At 43.2% G+C, this 21,949-nt stretch overlaps 2 protein-coding genes across 4 annotated transcripts; one reads left to right on the top strand and one right to left on the bottom strand.

Moving 5' to 3' along the window:
- The first annotated feature begins 1,473 nt into the window (after positions 1 to 1,473).
- Positions 1,474 to 16,322, top strand: LOC108156120 (ras-like protein family member 10B). The gene is given in 6 exon segments (XM_017287426.2): positions 1,474 to 2,105; positions 6,873 to 6,995; positions 12,223 to 12,336; positions 12,447 to 12,560; positions 12,895 to 12,962; positions 13,100 to 16,322. Coding segments are annotated over 6 exon segments (996 nt in total). The 5' UTR covers positions 1,474 to 1,697; the 3' UTR covers positions 13,269 to 16,322.
- A 68-nt stretch (positions 16,323 to 16,390) lies between these two features.
- On the bottom strand, positions 16,391 to 21,790 carry LOC108156119 (eukaryotic translation initiation factor 2-alpha kinase). Of its 3 annotated transcripts, none has more exons than XM_017287424.2 (4): positions 21,264 to 21,790; positions 19,583 to 20,330; positions 18,343 to 19,527; positions 16,391 to 18,282 (listed from the first exon to the last, which is right to left on the bottom strand). In XM_017287424.2, the coding sequence occupies exons 1-4, from the start codon at positions 21,470 to 21,472 to the stop codon at positions 16,876 to 16,878; spliced, it is 3,549 nt and encodes a 1,182-aa protein (XP_017142913.1). In that variant the 5' UTR covers positions 21,473 to 21,790; the 3' UTR covers positions 16,391 to 16,875. The 3 variants fall into 3 exon arrangements, with proteins under 3 accessions (XP_017142913.1, XP_017142914.1, XP_033244668.1); XM_017287425.2 differs by lacking the exon at positions 21,264 to 21,790 and adding an exon at positions 20,888 to 21,085; XM_033388777.1 differs by lacking the exon at positions 21,264 to 21,790 and adding an exon at positions 20,399 to 20,451.
- Positions 21,791 to 21,949: the final 159 nt, after the last annotated feature.

Raw genomic sequence — 21,949 nt, 5'->3', positions numbered from 1 at the left:
AAAAACACAAGTCCTCATTGTCCCAGAAGGTGACTCACTTTTGTTTTTGTGTGTATGTGGGCGCTGGTGCCGGGGTGCCTCTTGAGCCACGCGCGGGCGGGGCGCCCCTCAATCATATCAGATCAAATCAAATCAGCCGCCTCGTCTTGCTCCTGGCATCCCAACAATACGCACCTACTTATGTGTGGGCGTCGTCTCGATGACGCATGGAATATATTGGGGGGGAAACGGAACGAAAGGAGAGCTCCTTGCTGAAGATGTAGGAAATGTAGAAGATGTTGTAGAGATGTGGGGGGGGGGCCTATAAATAGGCCAACGATTTGATGGTTGTCTGGCGTTTTTGGCACCCCGTCTACCCGCTCATTTCGCCCACGGCATATTTTGCGGTTATTAAATTTATTAAGTTTCCACCGCCTGCCAGGCGAAGGCGTTGAGTGGTCGGATGATAGATGAAGCTGTTGGCAGATGTCTAAACAATTACGTGGGGAAACCTCCCGAAACAGCCCGCTTTAAGTATGAACAAATTTTATATAGCTAACAAGAACATGGCTGCCCAACTTTCCATCTATCTATATAACATATTTTGGGCTAATCAACGAGCAATCTCATTTCGTTCCGAAGAAGCGCCCAAACTTTTCTAATTATAAAGCTGCTGTCGTTTAATTTACATGCACTCTGTGGTGGGTTGGTTCCTCCCAAAGAACTCAGAATAAAAAGAGAGGCAGAAACAGAATTGCCAAACATTTTTCACGCCTCACTTAATGTTTTTATTTTTTGTGCCGGTTTTTTTTTTCATTTCCAGCGGAAAATAGGCATAAGGAAAATGAGCCCTAGGGAGGCTGGTGGCAGCGCAAGACCCAGAAATCAACTTCCGTTGTGCAGCGGAAGTGAAATGTGAAATTTGAAATTTATTATTGGCAGTGCAAAGGTCGGAGCGAGGCGAAGCGAAAATCCAAGGGAAAAAAACAACAAACAAATCAAAAGCGAGGGCCAGAGAATATTTATGTTATTAAAATGAAATCAATGTGCAATATCCGCTGGCGACTCAATAAATTTAGTTAGCAACGTCGTAGCTGATTGCCAGCAGAAGCACATTTTCCTGGGGGTGCGCTTTCCCCAATTTTCGTTTGAGAATTTATTGGATGCCATTGATTTGTGTTTACTTCGGTGTAGCTGTCAGATTGCTGCGGAAACTCCATTTAAATTATTATATTGTGCATTATGATTGAGTTTCCAATCAGATTGGCAACAAAATTCAATTGATGGAAGAAACCGAATCATTCAATTGCTTAAAAAATCGGGGATTGCGACTTAGAAAAACAAATAATACTTTTCCGTCTTCTTGGTAGCCGTTTACAAACTCTTTTCTTAGTCAGAGAGAATTCACATTGGCTGTACATTTTTATATCTTTCAGTCCATGTAAAATGATTCCAAAAACTAATTTCTTTGTAATTTCTCTCTTTCTTTCAGCACTTATTGTAGATCCAAACCAGTCATAAGCACGAACATGTCTTGTCCTGCCACACAGCTACAGCTTTCATTCCAGCTATAACCCTCCACACTCCGAAGCAAAGTCTGCTGCTTTGAGGACACCTTCTTCTATCCGAAAACCCCTTAACCGAACAAATCAGTCAAGCTGGCGTCGTTAAAGCAAAGGAATAACAACAATACTACAAGCAATTATAATAACAATATAATGTGGAGTAGTACAATATCACCAACAAACTCTAAGAAACTATTAATCGGTAGCACACGAAGCGTTGATTATGTCGGTGATAGTGCAAGGACAGCAACAGCAGCCACTAATAAAACAGGAGCAGCAGCAGCCCCAGCCCCAGCCACAGCCACAGCCACAGCCCCAGCCTCAGGAGCAGCAGCAGCAGCAGCAGCAGGACCAGGAGCCAAAGGAACCAAATCGAAAGCCAGTCCCATTGCCAACAAAGCCACAAAGATCTCAATTGAAATGGAGCTTCATATACAAAATAAGTGCATTTCGGCATAGCGCATCACTCTGGAGGGTGGTGCGGAGCCGCCATGGCTGCAGGGCCCCCTTAAAGCCGCATTTTTGGGGGCTACTGGCGTCGGCAAAACAAGCATATTACAGGTGGGCTATTGACTTGTATATCTATCTATTAAATTTCATAAAAGCCGAGGAATATTCACCAAGAGATTTTATGTATTGTATGTATCGATTTTCTAAGCAACCACAGTGCCCGTTTGTATCTATCACTGAATAGTTTCCTTTCCAATTGAATAATGCTGTTTTTCATTATATTCCCCGTCCCCCTGTGTTAATTAAGGATATTTAAATCTATTATCTCAAATATCAAAGAACATTTGCCCAGAATCGCAACTTAATTGAAACAATTAATACGAAATTGCCATTGAAGCTTTAAATATACGTATATTAAGTGCATTGCTGGTTGTAATGCAATTAAAATTAATGGGCATAACAGTCATTATCCACAACACAAGCCCAGTCATCATTCCCCCTATCCTTCCCATCCATAAAGGCATAGAAAGGATTTTTGCTGCCCAGTCGCATTAATTAATTTTTCAATAACAAATTGCGCTTTCAATTAACACAATTCCTGATTAAAATTCTCTCTTTTTCCCTTTGGAAAAGTGTGGATGTATGCCATTATCAGTATGCGGTAAGGTGGGACAATGGGTAGGCAGGACTGCACTTTTCATGCCCGAACCTGGGCTCTAAATTTTTAATGGGGCCATGGGGCGACGGCGACCCCGATGAAAGCTGAAAAGTTTAGTGGAATCAGCAGCCGTGGTGGGAGCGGAGCAGCAGCAGGAGCATCAGTTTAGCGTCAAACTTTTTAATAGACCAGTCCCAGAGCAGCTGCCTCTCATTGAGGATATTTAGCGCCTCGTTCTACCTGCACCCCAAAGCTCACCTGCTCTCCTCTGCTCTGTGCGTGTTAGCCCTCCTAATTGCATTTGTGTGCGTGTAGGAGCGCCGTTAATTTGATTTGCGCTTCGCATCGCATCGTATCTTTTGTGGTTTATCTTTTGTAATTATACAATGGCGGGGCACAGAGCCAGAAAGGCGCATATGTGTTCAGCATTCAGGAGTCTACCGTATGGGGGGTATACCAGCTAGGATAGGGGGTTTGTAAAGACTGATTCACCGAATGCGATAAAAGAAGTTATCCCTAAAAATGATAAACGTAAAGGTCTTACATTTCTTATATAAGTAAGTCTTTGCTTTAGAAGCACACATTCGTTGGTTCTAACTTATGAACGATTTTCCACCATTAAACGGTGGAAACCATTGTCCTGAAATCATTGGCCTTTGGAGTCAGTCCTTAGAGCTTTTAGTGCATGATACACTCGAAGGTTGATTCGTTTTATTCTCTATTACAATCAAGCAATGCCTCAGCAGGGGACACTTTATTTGCCTTCAGATGTAACAAGACATAGACCATATCAACCATACCTAAACTCGTTCGTTAGATTTCTACATTATTAATGCAGATCTAACTTAATTAAGTGCTTAGATGTAGGTCACTATGTCTCCTAGTTCTTTAATCGTTTTAGAAAGCGTATAAGCCCTGGCTCAATGCCCTGCGTAAACTCCCACAGATTCCTCTTTCCCCAACAGTCTTTTTACCGTATGCACGGCCCTTTGCTGCTCGGCAAATTCAATTAACTGCAGTTGGCAGTTCCAGTTCCAGTTGCGAGTTGAGTTCCGAGTTCCGGGTTGCTTTGCCATTTGCCATTTGCTTTCGCTTTGCTCTTCATTATTTTCCATACGTTTGTTTTGTCTGTGTGCGTTTTACAGCTGCGTTTAATGTCTGCGATTGTCCGTGTATTTGTGCGGGATAAGGTCTGTGCATTAGCCTCAAACTCCGCTCGTGCTTTTAGATCTGTTCTATTCCCTTGCTGTGCCCTCCTTCTAAGCCCCAGTGTCCATGTGCCAGTGCCCTCCATCTCCTTCCCAGCTGGACGTCTTTTATTGTGTGTAATGCGAGATTTGTGCATTTTTATGGCATTTTAAGCACTGCAAAATCAATTACGTCCTGTTTAATGGCTGTTCTGCGGTCAAGCTGTGAGGGAAATTGGTGGCGGGGGGTGGGCGAGTAGGTTTCCGGTAGGGAGAGCATGAACATGGCTGAAATCTTGATTGCTCTGTAAATGTAATGGCCGTGTAAAAGGAAATACATGTGAAATCAAATTGCCAAATACGTGCCTATACATATTCGACTCTTTGAAGAATCGTTTAAATAAAATTTATAAATGAATAAAATTAAAGAAATTTTTGTTTCGAGTAGTAGATTGCTTAATACCTGGCGTATATATTAAGTCGAAAAGGACTGAGGTTCAATGTGAGATAAAAGATACAAGTTTGCAAAGAATCAACAGTCCCATCGATATAAATGCATCTGTATGTCTGTATACAAAACATCGTTTTTATGGGGATTAAATATTAACTACTGTTTTCATATTTCAAAACTGTTTTTTTTAGTGCAAATTCAATTTACTGCCCCACTCATTGCCCAGCTTGAACTCAGTTCCAGAACCTGCTTCAAATTGGTTGAATAAATTGTCGAATAAACTGAAGCTAATTCCTGCAGATAAAGGAGCCAAATAAAATGCAATGCATCATAGCCATAAAGTATACGCCATGAATAACCATTTGTGTAAATTTCGAAAAGCTTCTTTCGGCTCAAGCCCGGTCGCTGCTTATTTATGTGACAGATAATGTAGCGCACTTTATGGCGCAGCAAGAAGCATAAAGAGGCGCAAAGCCGGCCATGGGGCAGAGAGGGTGTAGCAGAGGAGCAGTATAGAGCAGGATGCCAAGAGAGCACGACCGAGATGGAGACGACCATCAATGTCATTTCTTATTCAATTACCAGTTCAATAAAAATAAAACTCAATGATATGCGGCGCTGGGACATAAAAGCGTGGCATCTACGCGAGGCGAGGCGATGCGATGCGATGTGACCCCTTTTCCCCATGCCATGCCCCTATGGGATCGTCTGTGTGTGCAGGATATAATTTAAAATGGCCGCTAAAAACATTCTACGCTACGCTTTAAGGCTGTCCAGCCACTGGCCACTTCCGCTTCCGACGTTTGGGTGGCCGCCATCTTAGCGGATATCCTTTTTCGGTCTCGGGTAATTGAGTCGTCGTGTGCGTAAATTGCATTCGATTTCATTGCAGCGAAAACAAGGGAACCGCCGATTGACAGAAAAGAATTTGCATTTATATTAGCAGAACATGAGAACGAGAACCAGAATGGGATTGTGGTGATGGGTGTCCTCAAAATGATTCTCACTTGACTATATTATTAGCCAAGTTATCACGCATCCGCACTGGCACACACATACATCATGTGGGATAATCGTGAATTGGCAATCTCGACGATGGTTCCTTGGACTGCTCCTTGGCTGGAATAAATGACAGGGCATCACTTTAAAATGCAATCAGGCGTTAAATATCCTTTGAGCCTGTCACTCATTCAACTCATGCATTGATTCACTCACACACACACACATGCGCCCCCAGAACACGCCCACACTACCCTTCTTTCATTATCGTTTTTCCTTTTCACTTACTTTTTTTTTGTGGAAAATTTATTTTATGCCTTTCGCCGGCCTCTGCCTTATTTTCAGGGGATACTTTTCCCATTGACTGCGATTCGCTTTGGCATCTCTCTTTCTGCCCTGCTTTTAGGGGAAAATTAGATGGTCTCGAACCACACAGCCACACACCCACACACCAAACTGCTAAACTGCTGGCTTAAAGGTCTCTGCGCGGGTTAATGGGGTCATTTCGACCACGTTTCAGTGCAGATTTCGAAACAGTCCCGCGTGTTGGTTATGAGTTCCATTTCGCATTAGAGTTATGGCTCGTTACTGAAGCTTAAAACTGGCTCAAAAGCTAGTGATAAAGAGGCTAAAAATTTATTAACTAATGAAAAAGAAAATGGAAAATTATAGAGAGTCCTGTAAGGACTTTAGGTGGGGGCGATTGAATTAAAATGGGATTTAGGAAAGATATATCTGTCTACAGATATCTGATTGTGTGACGAAAGATTAAATTTCTAGCTTTCACTACACTTTTCAATCTGATGATTGAGCAGTTAAGCACATGGAAAGGTTTTTTATTGAATTGAACCCCGGGTAGATCTTTTTACATTAAGTTTTCACAAAAAGCTCATTATCCTCCATATAATTCAGATTTAAGGTGGAAAATCCCATCCGTTAAAACCTGCAATTCACTCAAATTAAGTACAAAAACTGTAAATAAAATCTATATGATTTCAGCATAGATTAGCTCCATCTGATCCCCCTCCCCACCACGGCTCCAGCACCCTTCATTCTGTAGATTTAATGCTTTTTGCTGGCATTTTTATGTTTACATGACCACCGAGAGCATAAAATCCATAGCCCGCTTTTATGACCACACAATTTTAATAAGCTAAAAATGTGAATAAAATGTGACCTGACCTCAGGCCTGCGCCTGCATATGGGTGAAAGAACCTCATGAGAACCTCATATAAAAGAACCTAACAGCAGAGCAGAGCAGAGCTGAACACATATTTAAAATGTTTGCCTAACACAGAACACAAAACAAAACCAAAGGAAACAGAAACAGAAATAAACCAGCGGCCACCCGGCTTCATCTACTCGTGCTCGTGCCTCTCCTTCTATGACCAGAAAACTGCCATAGAAATCCCATAGAAGAACGAAAGGAACACATAAAAAATATAGAAAAGCTCGCTCGGTTTGCTTTAGAGCAAGGTTTCTATGGGAATCAAGCGAGTTCGCGACACAACGGCCCACGCGCCGTATGCGCAATATATTACAATCACAATAATATTCAATTTTGTGCGCTTCAATTTTTGCAGCAATTTTTCTACCATGACTTTCCCAAGACTCATCAGACGACAACACGTCGGAAGATATATAAAAACTGTTTGGTGTGCGACACCTGCATACGTGAGCTGATGGTACTGGACGTTCCACCCCAGGTGAGTACCCTAAATGCCTAGCACCAGCAACAGCACCTCCTCCTAGCCACAGGACATCCTAACTTTCGCATAATTTAGTTATAACTTTCGCACTGTCAGCGCTAGGGGAAATATTTTATGAAAATGTGTACGATACAAACTATTTTTATGCAATTTTCCAGTGAATTTCATGGAAACCCAACATATTAGAAAATTCTCCTTTTTTACGCCGGCTGGGCAAAGTAATTTATTAAATAATTTAAATTGTCAGATGAAGGGAGAGCGAGACGCAGAGAAAGCTGTTACAATCTGTTGCCAGAGGACCGACTCGCATAAATGTATTCCGAACCCGAAGACACTTTAAGCCAGCTTTCTGTTGCGCCTGCTGTGCTATCGGGTCTGTCTAGACTCGAGAAATTTATATGGGTGCCTCGTACCTGCAGAATTTTCATTACAGTTCATTACGGTTCCCTTCCATTTTCGAATTCTCTCGGTTTTTTTTTTATAATCGAGCACACCAGAGCAACAGTTTACCGCAGACAACAAGTAACCACAAAAACCGAATGGCAGGCAACAGAAGCTGCTTCTGATGTTGCCACAAGCGAACGCTCTTTGGGGGTTTTACGCTTTACGTTTTATTCATTTTTCTTCATTTTTTTCCAATGCCCTAAAGGCATAGAGATGTTGCTGAAGGGTTTGTCGGACTTTGTTGCATAAATTCCAAAAGAATGCAATCAGATTTGGTTACGTAAAGAGAGCAGAAAGCAGCATTCGAATTCCATTTAGTAGATTGCTGGCAGCAAAAGATTCGATCTGAGTTTAAAATGTAATTTAAATTTGCGTTGTAATGTTAGTTTTGTAGCAGGAAACATATTATAGATTATACGTTTTATCCGTTCACAATTGCATGCCTGTTCTGAACAGAAAAATTACTAGTAACCAAATTATATCAAGAATATCTCCTCAGTGGCTTCTAGTAACTTTCTGCAAGTAAAACTTTCGTATAGAGTATTTCCAAGCCTCTCAAATTCTTTCCCATCTTTTCGGTGGCTTCTCCTGGTCGTCTGTGGGGAGATTCTTTTGCTTACTTAACATTATTAAAGTCTCCGTTCAGGCCCATAAAAAGTGGGTGCATATATAAATTTTTAATATGCCAACAGACAGTGCAGGAAAGTGGTTCTGGTGGGCAGTTTTTGTGGCTATATGTATGTATCAATTTTTAACTACTCAAAAATGCCTGAACGTGTCTGCTGCCGTACGAGGTCCTTGACGTGATCCTGCCCCATTTCGTACTATTATTCGCATGGGGGAGCAATTATAGCCAGCCCATAAAGTTCGTCCTGTCTGTGGCCTTACTCTCTGTCTATCTTTTGAGGGCAGCTTGCTCTGCATAAACCTGAAAGCTCAAGGCACTGGTGTGCACTAGTTCTTGCTTGGAGTGGACCCAAGGACTGCGCCACTGACATCGGCAATTAGAGAACAGTTTTCGGTCAAACCGCAAATCACAAACTGACACCGAAATTGTTGAAGGAGATTGTCCAGGGCCCGACTGCGGCTTGGCCTGCATCTCCATTCAGTACAGTTCTCCTCCACTCTCGTGCCCGGCCCCAAATGTGTTTGTTTGCCACGTTTAACAATCATAAAATATTTATGGGAACACACTGGCGTTAGGGCAAGTTTTTCTCTCCGGTTTTTCCCTATGCAAAGTTGAGGAAAGCCAGCTTAAAAGTAGATGTTTCTAGGGTGTTCACATTTGGTTCGGCTTCATTGGTGAATGCTACAAAAAGTAAGAGCAAATAGTAGCTTATGTACTGCTTCCCAGATAGATTTTAGATTTCAGTAATTTTCTATATCCATAATAGACCTCGAAAAGGATTACTTAAGAGCAAAGAGAATGTTGTTGACACTTTCGTTGTCCTCCCATCAGAGCTTCTTTCGTGCCTAGATCCCATGGTTTTGTTAAAATTGTTACCCAACTGCTCCCTGCTTCATGGTGTATCTTATATACCCTCCGATCTATGCCTGGGATAACAGCACAAAGCCCAGAACTGGGCCAAGTGGGTGTGCTGACAATGTAGCCCAGGCACAACAAAGGGAAAAGTCTCTGTATATTCGCTATAAATATCCGAGCATTGCCAAATACATGGACACGGCCACACCACACAGATATTACGAGTACATATACACCCAAAGAAATTTGCATTGAAATGGCAAACGATGCAAAAGAGTTGACAGGCAGCAAAAAGCAGTTGCCAGTCGGACAGTCGGACAGCCGGTAGTCGACCAGCCACAACCATTGTCATATTAACTACGTGCTGCCGTTCCTCCCCTCTTCCTCCCACTCCCCGCTCATGTAACCTCGTTTGATGGCACTGCCATGCCCCCTTCTGCCCTGGCCACCTTGCCAATGCCTTTCAACTTATTCATGTCCATTTTGGCGTGAATTTGTTTTCGAGTACAGTTCTTTTTTTCATTATTTTACTTCGTTTTTTTGGTTTGGTATTCCTCCATTGTGTTGACCAAATGGCTCTGATGCTTGTCTAAGAGGCAGGCTAAAAGAGTCAGGCGAGGACTAAGGGTGGCTCCTGTTTATTGTGGTGAATTTTTCATCGTCAAGTGCACTGCCTGGCCGTCATAACTCAAAGTCCACCTTAATGGTTTCCACTTGTACAAGCAGCAAAGCAGCATTTCTTTTCCAACAGATTTTCGCCCTATACACACTCATAACACAGGGTGAAAGAGAGAACATCTGTTCTATGTATACATATATACCTATGTATATGTCTTTGTCTGTAATTGTGTGAGTGAGTGAGTGGGTAGGCCATTTAGTTAGCCATTGTTTACTCTAAGTGGCCTCCGCAGCGAAAGTCCAGCAACTTGAAATGACAATTTATTGAGAGTCCTCTTCTCGAGGGCCCCAGAGAATGGGAACAGGTCGGAACTGGGGACTCAATGACCTGGACTAACGATGCCTATGGGGGATGTACGCAGACGGAAAGTTTTGCTCTAAAATATTGCACAGTTCTGGTAATGCATGCACAAATTCATATTTTAGCCGAGTTTTCTTAGAAGAACTTAAGCTATGGAGCATCCTGTACAAGAATTTTACTCAAATGGATGATAAGCTATGAGAGGAAACTATTTTTTCTAAACTTAAAAACCCTCTTACCGCTGTCTGGTCGTTATCTATGGATAAAATAGTTAATAAATCACGCATGTGCACTAAAATAAATCAAAAGAATCGACCATCGTCCACGACTTTCTATATCTGCCGTCCAGACTTGGGGAATTTAAGTCATTCAGTCCCTTGGTGTACAAGTTGTTGGCGTGTCCTGTCGACTGCATTCAATGTTTGAGTACGCGTGTCGCCACTTGAGTTCCAAAGACCAATCCATGACGGCAACAGCCACAGTGCAGCAATTACAACGAAACAGACATTGAGTACATCCTGGGCTAACGAGCTGCTCGCATTTCAGGCCAACACATAGTCCAGCCCAGCCCGTTAATTAACAAGGCTTCGGAGAGGAGCCAGAACAGAAAAGCCAGGGAAAAGCACAAATTAAATGAAATTTAATCAAAAACGTAAATCTAGCTAAGTTACTGCCTCCTGACGGGAGTGGCGTCGACTGGCTGCCAGCCAGTGGAGAATGACACAATACACAAACAAACAGGGGGGGTAGGGCCGAAGCCAAAGAACCCTAAGGGCCAGACGCCCAGGCGCCAAGGAATGCGGACTCTTGAGCTGCTGCGACCATCTGTGCCGCAGATAGGGTCAGGGGTTGCTGGAGCTTGCTGGACGGGAGAGGGGATTGGTGGGGTATCCGACTGTTTGTTTCTCCCCCAGTGTTCTGGTCTCTTCTTGGGCTATCTTTCCTTTTTAGAGTCTGTTGTCTAGTCGGCCTTTGACTTTTGTTTGCGCCTAAAATGCTGCGCCGTAAATTTAATTATAACGTTTACTTACTGTCTTGCTGTGGGCGTACAAACCAAAGACCCTGGCCCCTAGCCCCTAGCCCCTGCCTCTGCTTCTGTCGTTCAATCCCACTCCTATTCTTCATTCCGTCTCCTGCTCATTAGCACAGGGGCGTGGGAGGCAAACGCAGACCCCGTGGTGTGCTTCTGATTTGCCTTTTGGGTCCTGTTTACACCGAAAACTGCAGCTCTGCTTGGGGATTGATTTATGTCATCTGAAAAAAGCAGGAAGCGGATGTGCCCGCCGCACAAGCACTAATGGAACCAGAAGTTTTTTTTTTTGTTGCCGAGAGAAACCACTGACAGACAGCACACACTCACATGGCCGTAAATGTTCTGTCATTTTACGAGAATTCTAGTGTAACTGCTACGTTTTATGGTTATTATGAGAGTCGCTCTGACAAAGAAATAACCGCAGAAACAAGAGCTTCAGTTACATTTAATAAACGTGAAAGCTGTTAGTAATTAAGGGAATTTTCTGAAACAAAGATGAATAAATAAATGTCATTTCTTCTGCAGCCTCTGGAGCAACGATTTAAAAAGATTTCATTCCAACCACAATAGGGGAAAAGTAAATGCTAAATAAATAAGAGTCCCCAGTGCCATTTATCCAGATGTTTTCCATAAAGCAAATCAATTTAAAAAGATATTATATCAAACAGATTTACTCTGTTTGGGATTATTCCACTTTTAGTTCAAGGATGACAGGATATCTATTTGCACGGATTCTGTTTCGGATTATTCCATTCTCTCCCCCTCTCTCTCTCTCTCTATTGAATGTAATCCCCATTAAAATGCCATATAAATCCATATGCAAAAATAATTGTGTTTATCTAACGATTTATCATGCTATAATGACATTTGAGTAATTGTTTTGATAAACCATAACTACTGATTCAACTCATATCATAAACACAATAAACACTTATATTTTTCCTGAAAAAAAAAAAACGATAAATATATTTCCGTATTTATGTCATCCTGCTGCCTGTTGTGTACCGCTATTAAATGACATAAAACTCTTTTCCGCTTTTCCATATTTGATTTTCATATGCGTGCCGAAATAATGCGAAACAAAAATACAACTCAACCGACCGTATTGACACATACTATACATCTGTGTGCCATACGATATTCTCTCTGGTACGGGTACGGAATTGTCTGTCGGTGCGTGCCGTGGGGTTCTGTGCTTTGTGCTCTGTGCTCTGTGCTGTCCTCGTCGAAAATATGCTGATGAAAAACAAACACTCGACCAATTGGCATGGCAATCCTTTGCCAGAAGCGATTTCCGGCTGATAACTTCGCCGAATGGAACAACGGACATCCGCTGGGGCTGCGAACGGTGCACGCATATGTGCTAGTCTATGACATGGGCAATTTGGAAACGTTTCAGGTGAGTGCCCCTGCCGCCCCATCATCATCACCATCATCGATATGCCCAATGGCATGCCGATTTTACCTCCTTTAATTGATTGCCAATTTACGCGATTCATTCGATTGCAGTACTGCCGCTCGATGAGAGATCAAATCTTGGACAGTTTCAGTCATCGTGATTTTAGCATAATTGTGGTTGGCAATAAATATGACAATGTGACTGAGGCGCAGGCCAATTCGCAGGTGAGTACTCTCTTAGTGGTTTTAAGAGTCACATAAATGAGTGCTAGACTTTTGAAAGTGAAAGTGAAGAGTTCTGGAACATCAATAGAGTCATATATTAATGCAGAAAGGTTTTGGATGAGAATGCATACAGTTGTACACTAATGTTATACTAATGTTAAGAAACACTTTCCTTAGTTCTTTAATAATAGAAAAGCAGCTCTACTTCTTTTAAGAATTGCTAGAGAATGCCTATGCTATTGATTCACCATTCGTGCTATTAGTTTCCAACGGATTGCACTCAATATTGAATCTCTTCTCTTTCATCTCACACACACTCGTCATGGTATGGCAGGAGCTCAAGGATATTTCCACGCTGGTGCGCAAACATTGGCGCTGCGGCTATGTCGAGTGCTCGGCGCAGTGAGTAATCAATATCAGCCCACAGATACCCCCACAAATACCCAGATATTCCCACATAGCACTCGTATATCAATTGCTTCGGCACCGCGGGCTGCCAAGGAAGACTAACTGGTATTCTTTTCTGGCCCTTTTTATAGATACAACTACAAAATCGGCGACGTGTTCCGTGAGCTAATGGGCTGCACCAGCAGTGGGAGCAACACGAGTGGCGGAGGCGGCGGTGGTGTCGCTGGAGGAGGCGGTGGCTTGGTTGGCACTGAGTTCTCACAATCAACTAGGAATAAAGGACGCTGTACAATACTTTAGCAAATGTTGCATAAGTTTTTTAAGCAAACGTTTTGATCTAGCGCGTAAATACGAGTGTCCCGGGTGGATACTTTCGCAGCTGTTTCGTTGCCGACGACATGGGACAAGATGTGGGGCCAGATGGGGTGGCACGCTGGCGTATACGCAATCTCCTTGAGGCCAACAGCAGCATCAACAGAAGAAACAACATTGTTGCCCCTTGGCATTGCCTGCAGATGCATATTTTAGCATACATTTTAGTGGCCACACTTTGCAGTTGTCCCCGTGTGTCGACTCCCCTTCTTTTCGTTTGCCCTCTCTTCTTTTGTTTGCCATTATTACAACATTTTGCTGGCTGCTTTTATCGCATCGCTTTTTTGTTGGCAAGAGCTCCGCTCATTTAAATGGCAATGCGAATGGGAATTGGAATGGCATTGCAATGGCTGTCGAACCCCAGATACATTTGGCCAGGAGCAAAAGCTCAGAACCCAGATCCCAAGCCAGAGCCAACCAACATCCTCTCATCCTCCTGCTGACAACTTTTTTGCATTCGCATTTGCATTTGCAATTCAATGCCCGTGAGCCAGGCAGGAGGAGCAGCTGACATGAATATGCAACAGAAAACAATAAGAGTATCCCCGAAGATGTACACGAATTGCAAAAGTTTGGATTTCATTTAATTATTATCGCTATTATCGGTATATTGTAGTTATTATTTTATTCGTCGTGGAATCGTAAATAGGCAATTAATCCCACCATAATTTACAATACATTTTATGTAACGAACGAATAACCTTGTTATGGAAACCAAACCGAAATCGTATAAGTAATATCTATATTTAAGCTATACATACACATACATACATACATACATATATGTACGATAAACATACTTTAACGTTGTGATCATTTCAAGAATTAGTTCTTAAGCAAAACAACAAACAAAGCGTCAGCGAATGTCAAGTCTCAAACAAAAAAAAAACTGGACTACAAGAACTACGTAACTTTAAGTCAAGTTGGGAAATAGAATAAATAGCCTTAAGTAGTTGAGGTAGTATTACAATCATGCCATTACACTGCTCAATCGATTTATAGCCATAATTATCTGCTGCACCTCATTTCATTGCCTGTAGGGAAAGATGTTACAAGAACAAAATTATAGGTAGGCACTCACAAGTGTGAATGAAAGCTTAGGGCTCTTCTTGACTTGCTGAGAAGTGTTGGAAAACGACTAAGCTAAGCACCGTGTAGAGAACCCTAAGCATGAAGCCTAAATGCAAACAATTATGTCATAGTAAACCGATACACACTAAACTAAGAATATAATTAAAACGCACAAAACACCGACGATTGTGTTATTATTTTTAGTGATAGCGGCATTAACCATGACATACACGAAAACCGTTCACCCTTAGGCTAGAATCGAAGGCTAGAAATAAGGGTTAAGGTGCAACAGCAGGTGTTTTGTGTAGTATAGTGTAGCGGTCACATTTAGTTAGTTAGATAACGTATATCACTCTATCTGTTGGACACCGCCTGTGTAGCTGATTTAACTGAGAGTCTACTACGTAATGAATACAGACCATACCATACCGATCTCTTTCCTCACCTCAAACAGCAACAAACTCAAACAACTCAAAAGAAAAGCAATCAAGGCTGACTTTGTACATAGAGATTTCAACAAAATGAACTTTGCGAAAATGCTATGAACCGACTTTTACAGCAATATAAGTATTAATGGGGGAACTAATGTAGTTACGTACGTATATACATAATTCTAAACCTAACTGATATTCAAAGTAGATAACTGGGCGCACTGCCAAATTTGGTTCCACTCCCAGTTGAGTGTTCGGCTAAGAATATAGGAAAGAATTAAGATTACAAAAAACCGAAATGGAAAACAAATTTTTAGAACTTATTTGAAGGGTAAACAATGGAATGGCGATAATAAAACACACATTATATGATACAGAATTTGCAAAAAAGATATTGTTAATAAATATGAAATACAAATTCTATAAATGTGGCTTTGATAAAGGACATATATTGTTAACAAATCATAAATAAAAATATAGCTCAGGTTGCTTACTTGTAAACCCCCCCTTTTCCCGTATCAAAAATGTTTCATTCTTTGTTCACCAGCACTGAACTGATCCCAACTAGAGAAATGTGTTCATGGCCACTGTCACTTTCCAACACTGAAACATACATTATTTCCACAGTCTCCCCAACAAGTAAGCAAACGGCAAGCACTAACATCGACATATTTATATGATATATACCCATATACATATATACGAGTAAATCTAAATATAATTGTATGTATTTGGTTCGTGTTTTTGCCTTTGATTTTCAACATTTACAGATTCGTCAAAATGGCTGTTAATTTTTGGAAAATAAAATAAATGCTAAACGCTAAAACAGTTGAAAGGAAATTAAACAATAAATAAAATAAAACGCAACAATGGACAATTGTTGAATTTTTGTAAATTTAAGCAACCAACGCCTTGCCTCTGCAACCGAATGACGCAAGTGGAAATACATTAAATTAGTGTAGCAATATAATAATTAAAATCTAAAAATTTAAATAATGTATTGATAAATCAAATGCTTCAGCCGCTTGTTGTTTGTTCAGAGCCATCTAATTAACATTAAGTGACAGCAGCAGCAGCAGCTAAATTTAGATGCCTATTATTAAAAATGCCTAATATAAAAACGGATCTCTGTTAAATTTTTGTAAAACAATTGCAATGAAGCGTAGAAAACAAATGTTTAATCGGACAGAAGCTCGTAAACCGCACCGAACCCTAAATGTTAAGCAATTTAATATATAACAACAATTAAAGCCGCAACCCGAATATTGTCTACAAACAAATTGGGCTCAGTGTGGCATGAGAATATTCGACGACTAATCGTTAGTACTGTAGAGAAAGTTTTTGGAAAATGCGCAAAAGACGCAAATAAAACACAAAATAAAGTGATACAAAATAAAAAAAAAATTTAAAACCATTTTTTAGTACCCCAACCTCGCAGGTACTATAGCGTACTTGTATTCCCCCAGACAATCACCTGGCAATGTCATGTCATTAATAAAATCAATTATGGTTGAACATCACGCCGTCAGCAATTAGAGAACATTTCCATTTGTTTGTATTTTTAAACACTTTTATTTCTCCTTATCACCTAGATCTAAAAACAAACTTTCGCATTAGCTGATAGCACAAATCAGGAAGGGGGCTACCTCGATAGGAAAAAAACTTGGACAAACAATTTGGGGTGGGCACAACTCAATCGTAAATCGTAACTCAGAAACTTATTCTAGCGACTGTTTTTTTTGGGAGTACATCAATATACATATGTATATTAATTATAAGTATTATAAACAAAAGCACTTTGCGACACGCAAGAGTTTAAAAGGTGAACGTAATACAAAACCTATCAAATAGAATGCTACCAATAAATGATCCTCCTTTCCTACAGATAGTTTCCGAGGTCAGCGGATGAGGCATAGCCAGGTGAGAGGATGATTAAAACAGAAACGGCGATGGGACACTTTTAGTAAATAACTTACAAACGAAATGTTAACAGATGACTGAAATTGGTGTCTGCCTCGGGCCGTAGTCTATCACTAAATCTTCTGATGCTGCTGATGATCGCTGGAGCTGCTGAAGGTGCGGCTGCGACTCAAGCGATGGGCTGCCTCAGCCAGAGCCGCCTGCTCGCTGCGTCCGTCTGCCAGGTGAACGGGCAGTTTCAGAATATCATGCAGCTGATTCTTCAGCTGCTTCGTCTGTGGCCGCTGTTCGGGATCAGCAGACAGCATTTGCTGTAGCAGCTCATACTGTCCGGGGTAATTGTTGGCAAAGTCTTTCGGGTACTGGCCCTCTCGCAGGGCCCGCATCGTCTTGATCCGCTCCATTTCAGTGCAGAAGTACACGTGAAGCTCGAAGAAGATCAAGCCGAGAGAATAGATATCCACTCGGTTGTCGTAGTGGCGGCCCAGCAGCTGCTCTGGCGACATGTACAGGTGGGTGCCCACCTGCTGCGTGTGCCGAGCACACGAAGGAAGGCCACTCTGATCGCCACACTTGGCTACCAGATTGGGTATGTCCGCCATGTCGGTGACCAGGCCAAAGTCTCCAATTTTAATTTTACCATCCTGCGAAAAGAATATATTGCTTGGCTTCAGATCACGATGAATGAGACCCTTCAGGTGCACATAGTCCACGGCATCAACGATCTGATGGAAGATGTCGGCAATGTGCGAGACCCGAGCCTCGGTCCGATTCTCACGCAGCCAGTCGCGAAGGCTTTCCTTGCGGCAAAGTTGCATCTGGATGTAGAGATAAACCTTACTGGGCTTGGCCACCACTCCATTCTGCATGGTGGCACTCGGAGGTGTGCCATGGCTGCCATTTGGCTGATGAGGATTGTTATTGTGATTCTGGGCCAGGGCCAGAGTGAGTGGTTTCTTTCGCAGCCTATCGGAGTCCCCGGCATCGTCACTGGCATTGCCCTTGGAGCGTACGGATTCGATTTGAAAAGAGTTCGAAACCAGCGGATGCTGCGAGTAGTTAATGTTCTTCAAATCGAACGACGCAGAGTGGATATCAATAGACACGGAGCTGCGATGTAGTGGTCCTTCCCTCTTATTCTCATCATCCTCATCATCGTCATCCTCATCGTCATCATCGTCCTGCTGAACACCTGCTCGCAATGCTGCCGAGCGCGACTCACTGCGAAACTCAATAAGCGAGTCCTCTTCTTCATCGTCATCATACTCCTCCTTGATGTTTCGTAGTCCAGTATCTCCATTGCCGTGAAAGTCATGGCTGCAGGCTGTGCTATTGGCAGCATCCGAGACCCAGGACAAAAGCTGTTGCTGTTGCTGCCGCTTCTCCTGAAACTGATCGGCCAGTGAGGGGAATGTGCTCTCGTCGGGCGTTTCGATTTGTATGGAAGTTGAGAGCTCGTGGGCCAGCAGCTTGCGATCTTCCTCCTCCTGCCAACCAATTGGCGGGGTTTCGGTCCAGGACTGCAACGAAATTAAACTGATTATAATCTCTTCACTGATTAGCACCAAAAGATCACTTACATGAAAGTAACGCACAATATTGTGGTGTTCACAGCTAGCCAGAGTGCGTGCCTCACGCAACACCCGCTGCCGGGATGACTCCTTATTTGGCAGCGTTATCCGCTTGACGGCATAGTGATTCTCATCCAGCTTATTCTTGGCCTCGAATACCACACCGAACCCGCCGCGACCCAGGCATGTCATCAGATCAAAATCGGTCTGGAAACGTGAGATGTAATGCTCACCCGAGTGTGTTGTGGACTCGGATAGCGAACGCTGTGTATTTCCACTGCCCGGAAAGCTAAAACGGTTGCCAGGACGCTGGTGCTGCTGATGATGATGTGACATTGGCACAACGGGTCCTAAAAGCGCCTGAGTGGATGCTTCAGTCGCCTCGATGGCTGTCTGTACCGGCACATGCCGTTCAATCACCAAATACTCGCGTTCCACACGCTGATTCCGTTGTCCCATGAAGATGTTCAGGATAACCGCCGAGGTGAAAGCAATAACCACAATCTCCTTCCACCAGAACCACAGCGACAGGATGACAACCTTCACCGGAGCATCGATATCGTCTAAGCTGAAGCCCAGATCATCATTGATGCTGTGATTTCCGGTAACATCGACTCCCCCAGTTTTGTTGCTGCCGGAAGACGAGGGTGGCGCCTCAATGGCGGGCAGTCCAGTGGGTGTTTCGTTCGTGCCACACTCCGAGGGTCCCTCCAGTTCAGTGGATCCAGTGAAGAAGTAATATCCGTTGCCATTCACAAACTCCGATGCATTCAGCACGGACTGGGCAGCCACAGCAAAATTCTGATCATCATATGGCACTAGTTCGTTTCCCTGCGTCGGCGGCTCTTCGCCAATTACCTCGGGATCTATCTGGCTCGCCTGGAAGATCACCAGGGAATGGCTACTGGCTGCTATGGGCTTCCAGGGTATCTTGGGCATGAGACTGGTATCTCCTGTCAGCTGCTGGTAGACCTGCGTCTGGTCCATTATCTCCTGGCGTAGCCGGATCGACTCCTGTATATACAGCTGCTTGTCATACATCCCCAGATATATGGAGGGCGCGCTTGTTGGTCTGTTGTTGAGTAGCTCGTCCTCATCCTGGTCCCACAACCACTGGGCCGAGCTGAACAAATCAACGGCCTTCAGTTCGTCGTCGGCATTGGTATTCCAAGCACTCACAATGGGATGATCGAACTACAGGAGAAGATTGACTTAACACTGGGCTTGTTCCGTCTATGTTCCGACTCACCTTATACTTCCAGAGCATGTCGTGGGGATTGCTTTTGCTGAAAGCGCAGATGATGCCCTCCGGCACCACCACTTTGATATCCACATCTAGCACGGCCAGATCCAGCTCGTCGCGGGGCTGCATATGACACTCTGAGGCCCGCACCATATCCAGTTCGTGCTGACCGACGCTAAAATTCCAGCGTTCTATGCCCGTGCGGGATTCCACGGCACGAACAGTCTGCGTTTGGCGGCGCACTACAATAACATCGTCGAGCAGCGGATCATGTGCCACAATATAGCCAGCCTCATCTCTAATGTGGTCATCATCATCAGCTGCATCGTCAGGCAACGGCTCCTCTTTGACGTCCTCGATAGTGTCGTTAATGGCACGTCCCTCAGCCGTGACATTAACACAGCCATTTATAGAGCATTCGTAGAGCAGCTGACCGGTACGGGCAGAGACGCCATATGTGCGGGTCTCCTTGCCACCAGATATGACCAGATCGTCGCTAAACTTGGCACTGGAACTAAGCAAATGTTCCGCTGTAATGGGTATGGGATCTATGGAGTCACCATCGAATTTGTATATCCCACCACTGAGCGAGGGAATCATGCGGACGAATTGCCCATTGTTCGTCAGTTCCAAGCGATGGATGCTCGATGAGATCAGTGGTCCAGGTCCAGTGGGCACACTCCAGCGCAGCTTACCAGACTTGGCTATATCCAAAGCGCTCAGTCGTCCATCTAGAGTTGTTATGTAGAGGAGTCTGTGTGGAGATAACAAAACTGACATTAGAATTTTGTTCATGCAGGAAAAACAGGTCAGGTCCCTAACCTAAACAACAAATTTATTTTTATCGCTAATTGATTCATTTACACCGCATAGCATCGGTATTTCTGTATTGCATAAAAATATTGCATCACTTAATGCAAGGATACCCTGTGCAAAATGGTCACACTGGCAGCCATCATGACAGCTTGCTTGGTAGGTGCGGCGGGAGAGACCGACACAGATGATGCCGTGCCAACAAGTGGTTTTGGCCCCTTTTTCTTGGCATGCCATCTCGCTCGCACACACGGAAGAGCCGAAAATGGCGCCCTCCAAATGTCGGGCAAGGCAAACGCAAGAAATGGTGAAATTCGAAATGTTTTAAACAAACATACACTCGCAGAAAGCAAAACAACGCAAATCAACAAAACGAAACCCGTTTTATACTGTGTGCATAACTAAACATATCGCATCGAAGCCGTGTTTTTTATCTGGCACAAACAAAAACGCTAGACTAAAAAACAGTTAACTTTTTCTTTTGTCCACATGACTCACCGCATTCTTGATAAGGTGCGTTCCCTGATTATACTACTATTTAAGCGTAGTTGAAGGGTCAATAGATATTTTCGTAGGGATCAGTGGCTGTTCTTGAATCAATTAGATATTCTAAGGTTAGGAATGGGAACAAAACACTCAATTTTCTATGCGTCTCATCGGTTCTCGATTCTGACTTAGTAAACACGAATTTTCCCAATAGTTTAATCAACTATAAACAGCATTTTGTTCAATATTTGCTTAGCTGCTTACTTTTTTACACTGGCACTGCACTTGGGGGGGACTGTGGTGAAAAGCGAACATTCGAGAACATTTTCATTACAGTGCGTAAGAAAAGGTCACACACAACCCTCGCCGCCTAGCTTCTTCTTCTTACCGACGTCCGATCCGGCGGTCGTCCCGCTCCACACAGTGTGTAATGGCCGGCGGGGGATTGGAGCCCGCCTGCTGGAGTTCCGAATCTGTTCCTGATCCTGCTGCCGCTGGTGCCATTGCCGCCACAATCGAGGTGATCATGGTCAGCTGGAGGATCAGGTTGCGTCGACGTTGCGTGAAGATGCCATTCAGTCCATCCTGTATGCCCATTATACGTACATATACGTAAGTTCTGATGATTTTTGATACTGTTCTTCGGTGTTTATGGAATGTACAATTTATGTATTAATTGGCTTGTGCAACGGTGACGTGTTGTCGCGAATTTGGTCAGTGGTGGTGTAACAGCAACAGCAGCAGGAGCACCCATCAAAGTCGGCGCACATTTCCTCATAACTTCCCGGCGCGCACAATAATAGCAAATTTAAATATCTAATTGTATTATAAACTAAATTAAACAATTTTAAAGAAAATTTTTGTTTTCGTCTTCACCCGCAACACGCTGCTGTGCAGTGTGACCCGATTTTGACTAGCTGAAAATACCAATTTATGACGCAAATTAAATCGCAGTTTCGTCATTGCTGGAAAAATACTAAGAAAAAATCACGGAATTCCAAAGAAACGGCTGCAGGAGCAGCTGTCAAACTAATAAAAATCAGGTGGATTCGAATCGCCGAAGAAATTTAAGTG

Source organism: Drosophila miranda, chromosome 2, assembly GCF_003369915.1.
Source record: "Drosophila miranda strain MSH22 chromosome 2, D.miranda_PacBio2.1, whole genome shotgun sequence".
Lineage (NCBI taxonomy): Eukaryota > Metazoa > Arthropoda > Insecta > Diptera > Drosophilidae > Drosophila > Drosophila miranda.
The sequence above is the reverse complement of the archived record's forward strand: the minus strand, read 5'-3'. Positions and strand labels throughout refer to the sequence as shown.

Excerpts from the sequence above, each read along its gene's own strand:
- LOC108156119 (XM_017287424.2), bottom strand. The coding sequence starts at position 21,472 with ATGGGCATACAGGATGGACTGAATGGCATCTTCACGCAACGTCGACGC. Across the intron at positions 19,528-19,582 it reads ACATGCTCTGGAAGTATAAG|TTCGATCATCCCATTGTGAG; the intron begins GTGAGTCGGAAC and ends CTTCTCCTGTAG. Across the intron at positions 18,283-18,342 it reads ATATTGTGCGTTACTTTCAT|TCCTGGACCGAAACCCCGCC; the intron begins GTAAGTGATCTT and ends ATTTCGTTGCAG.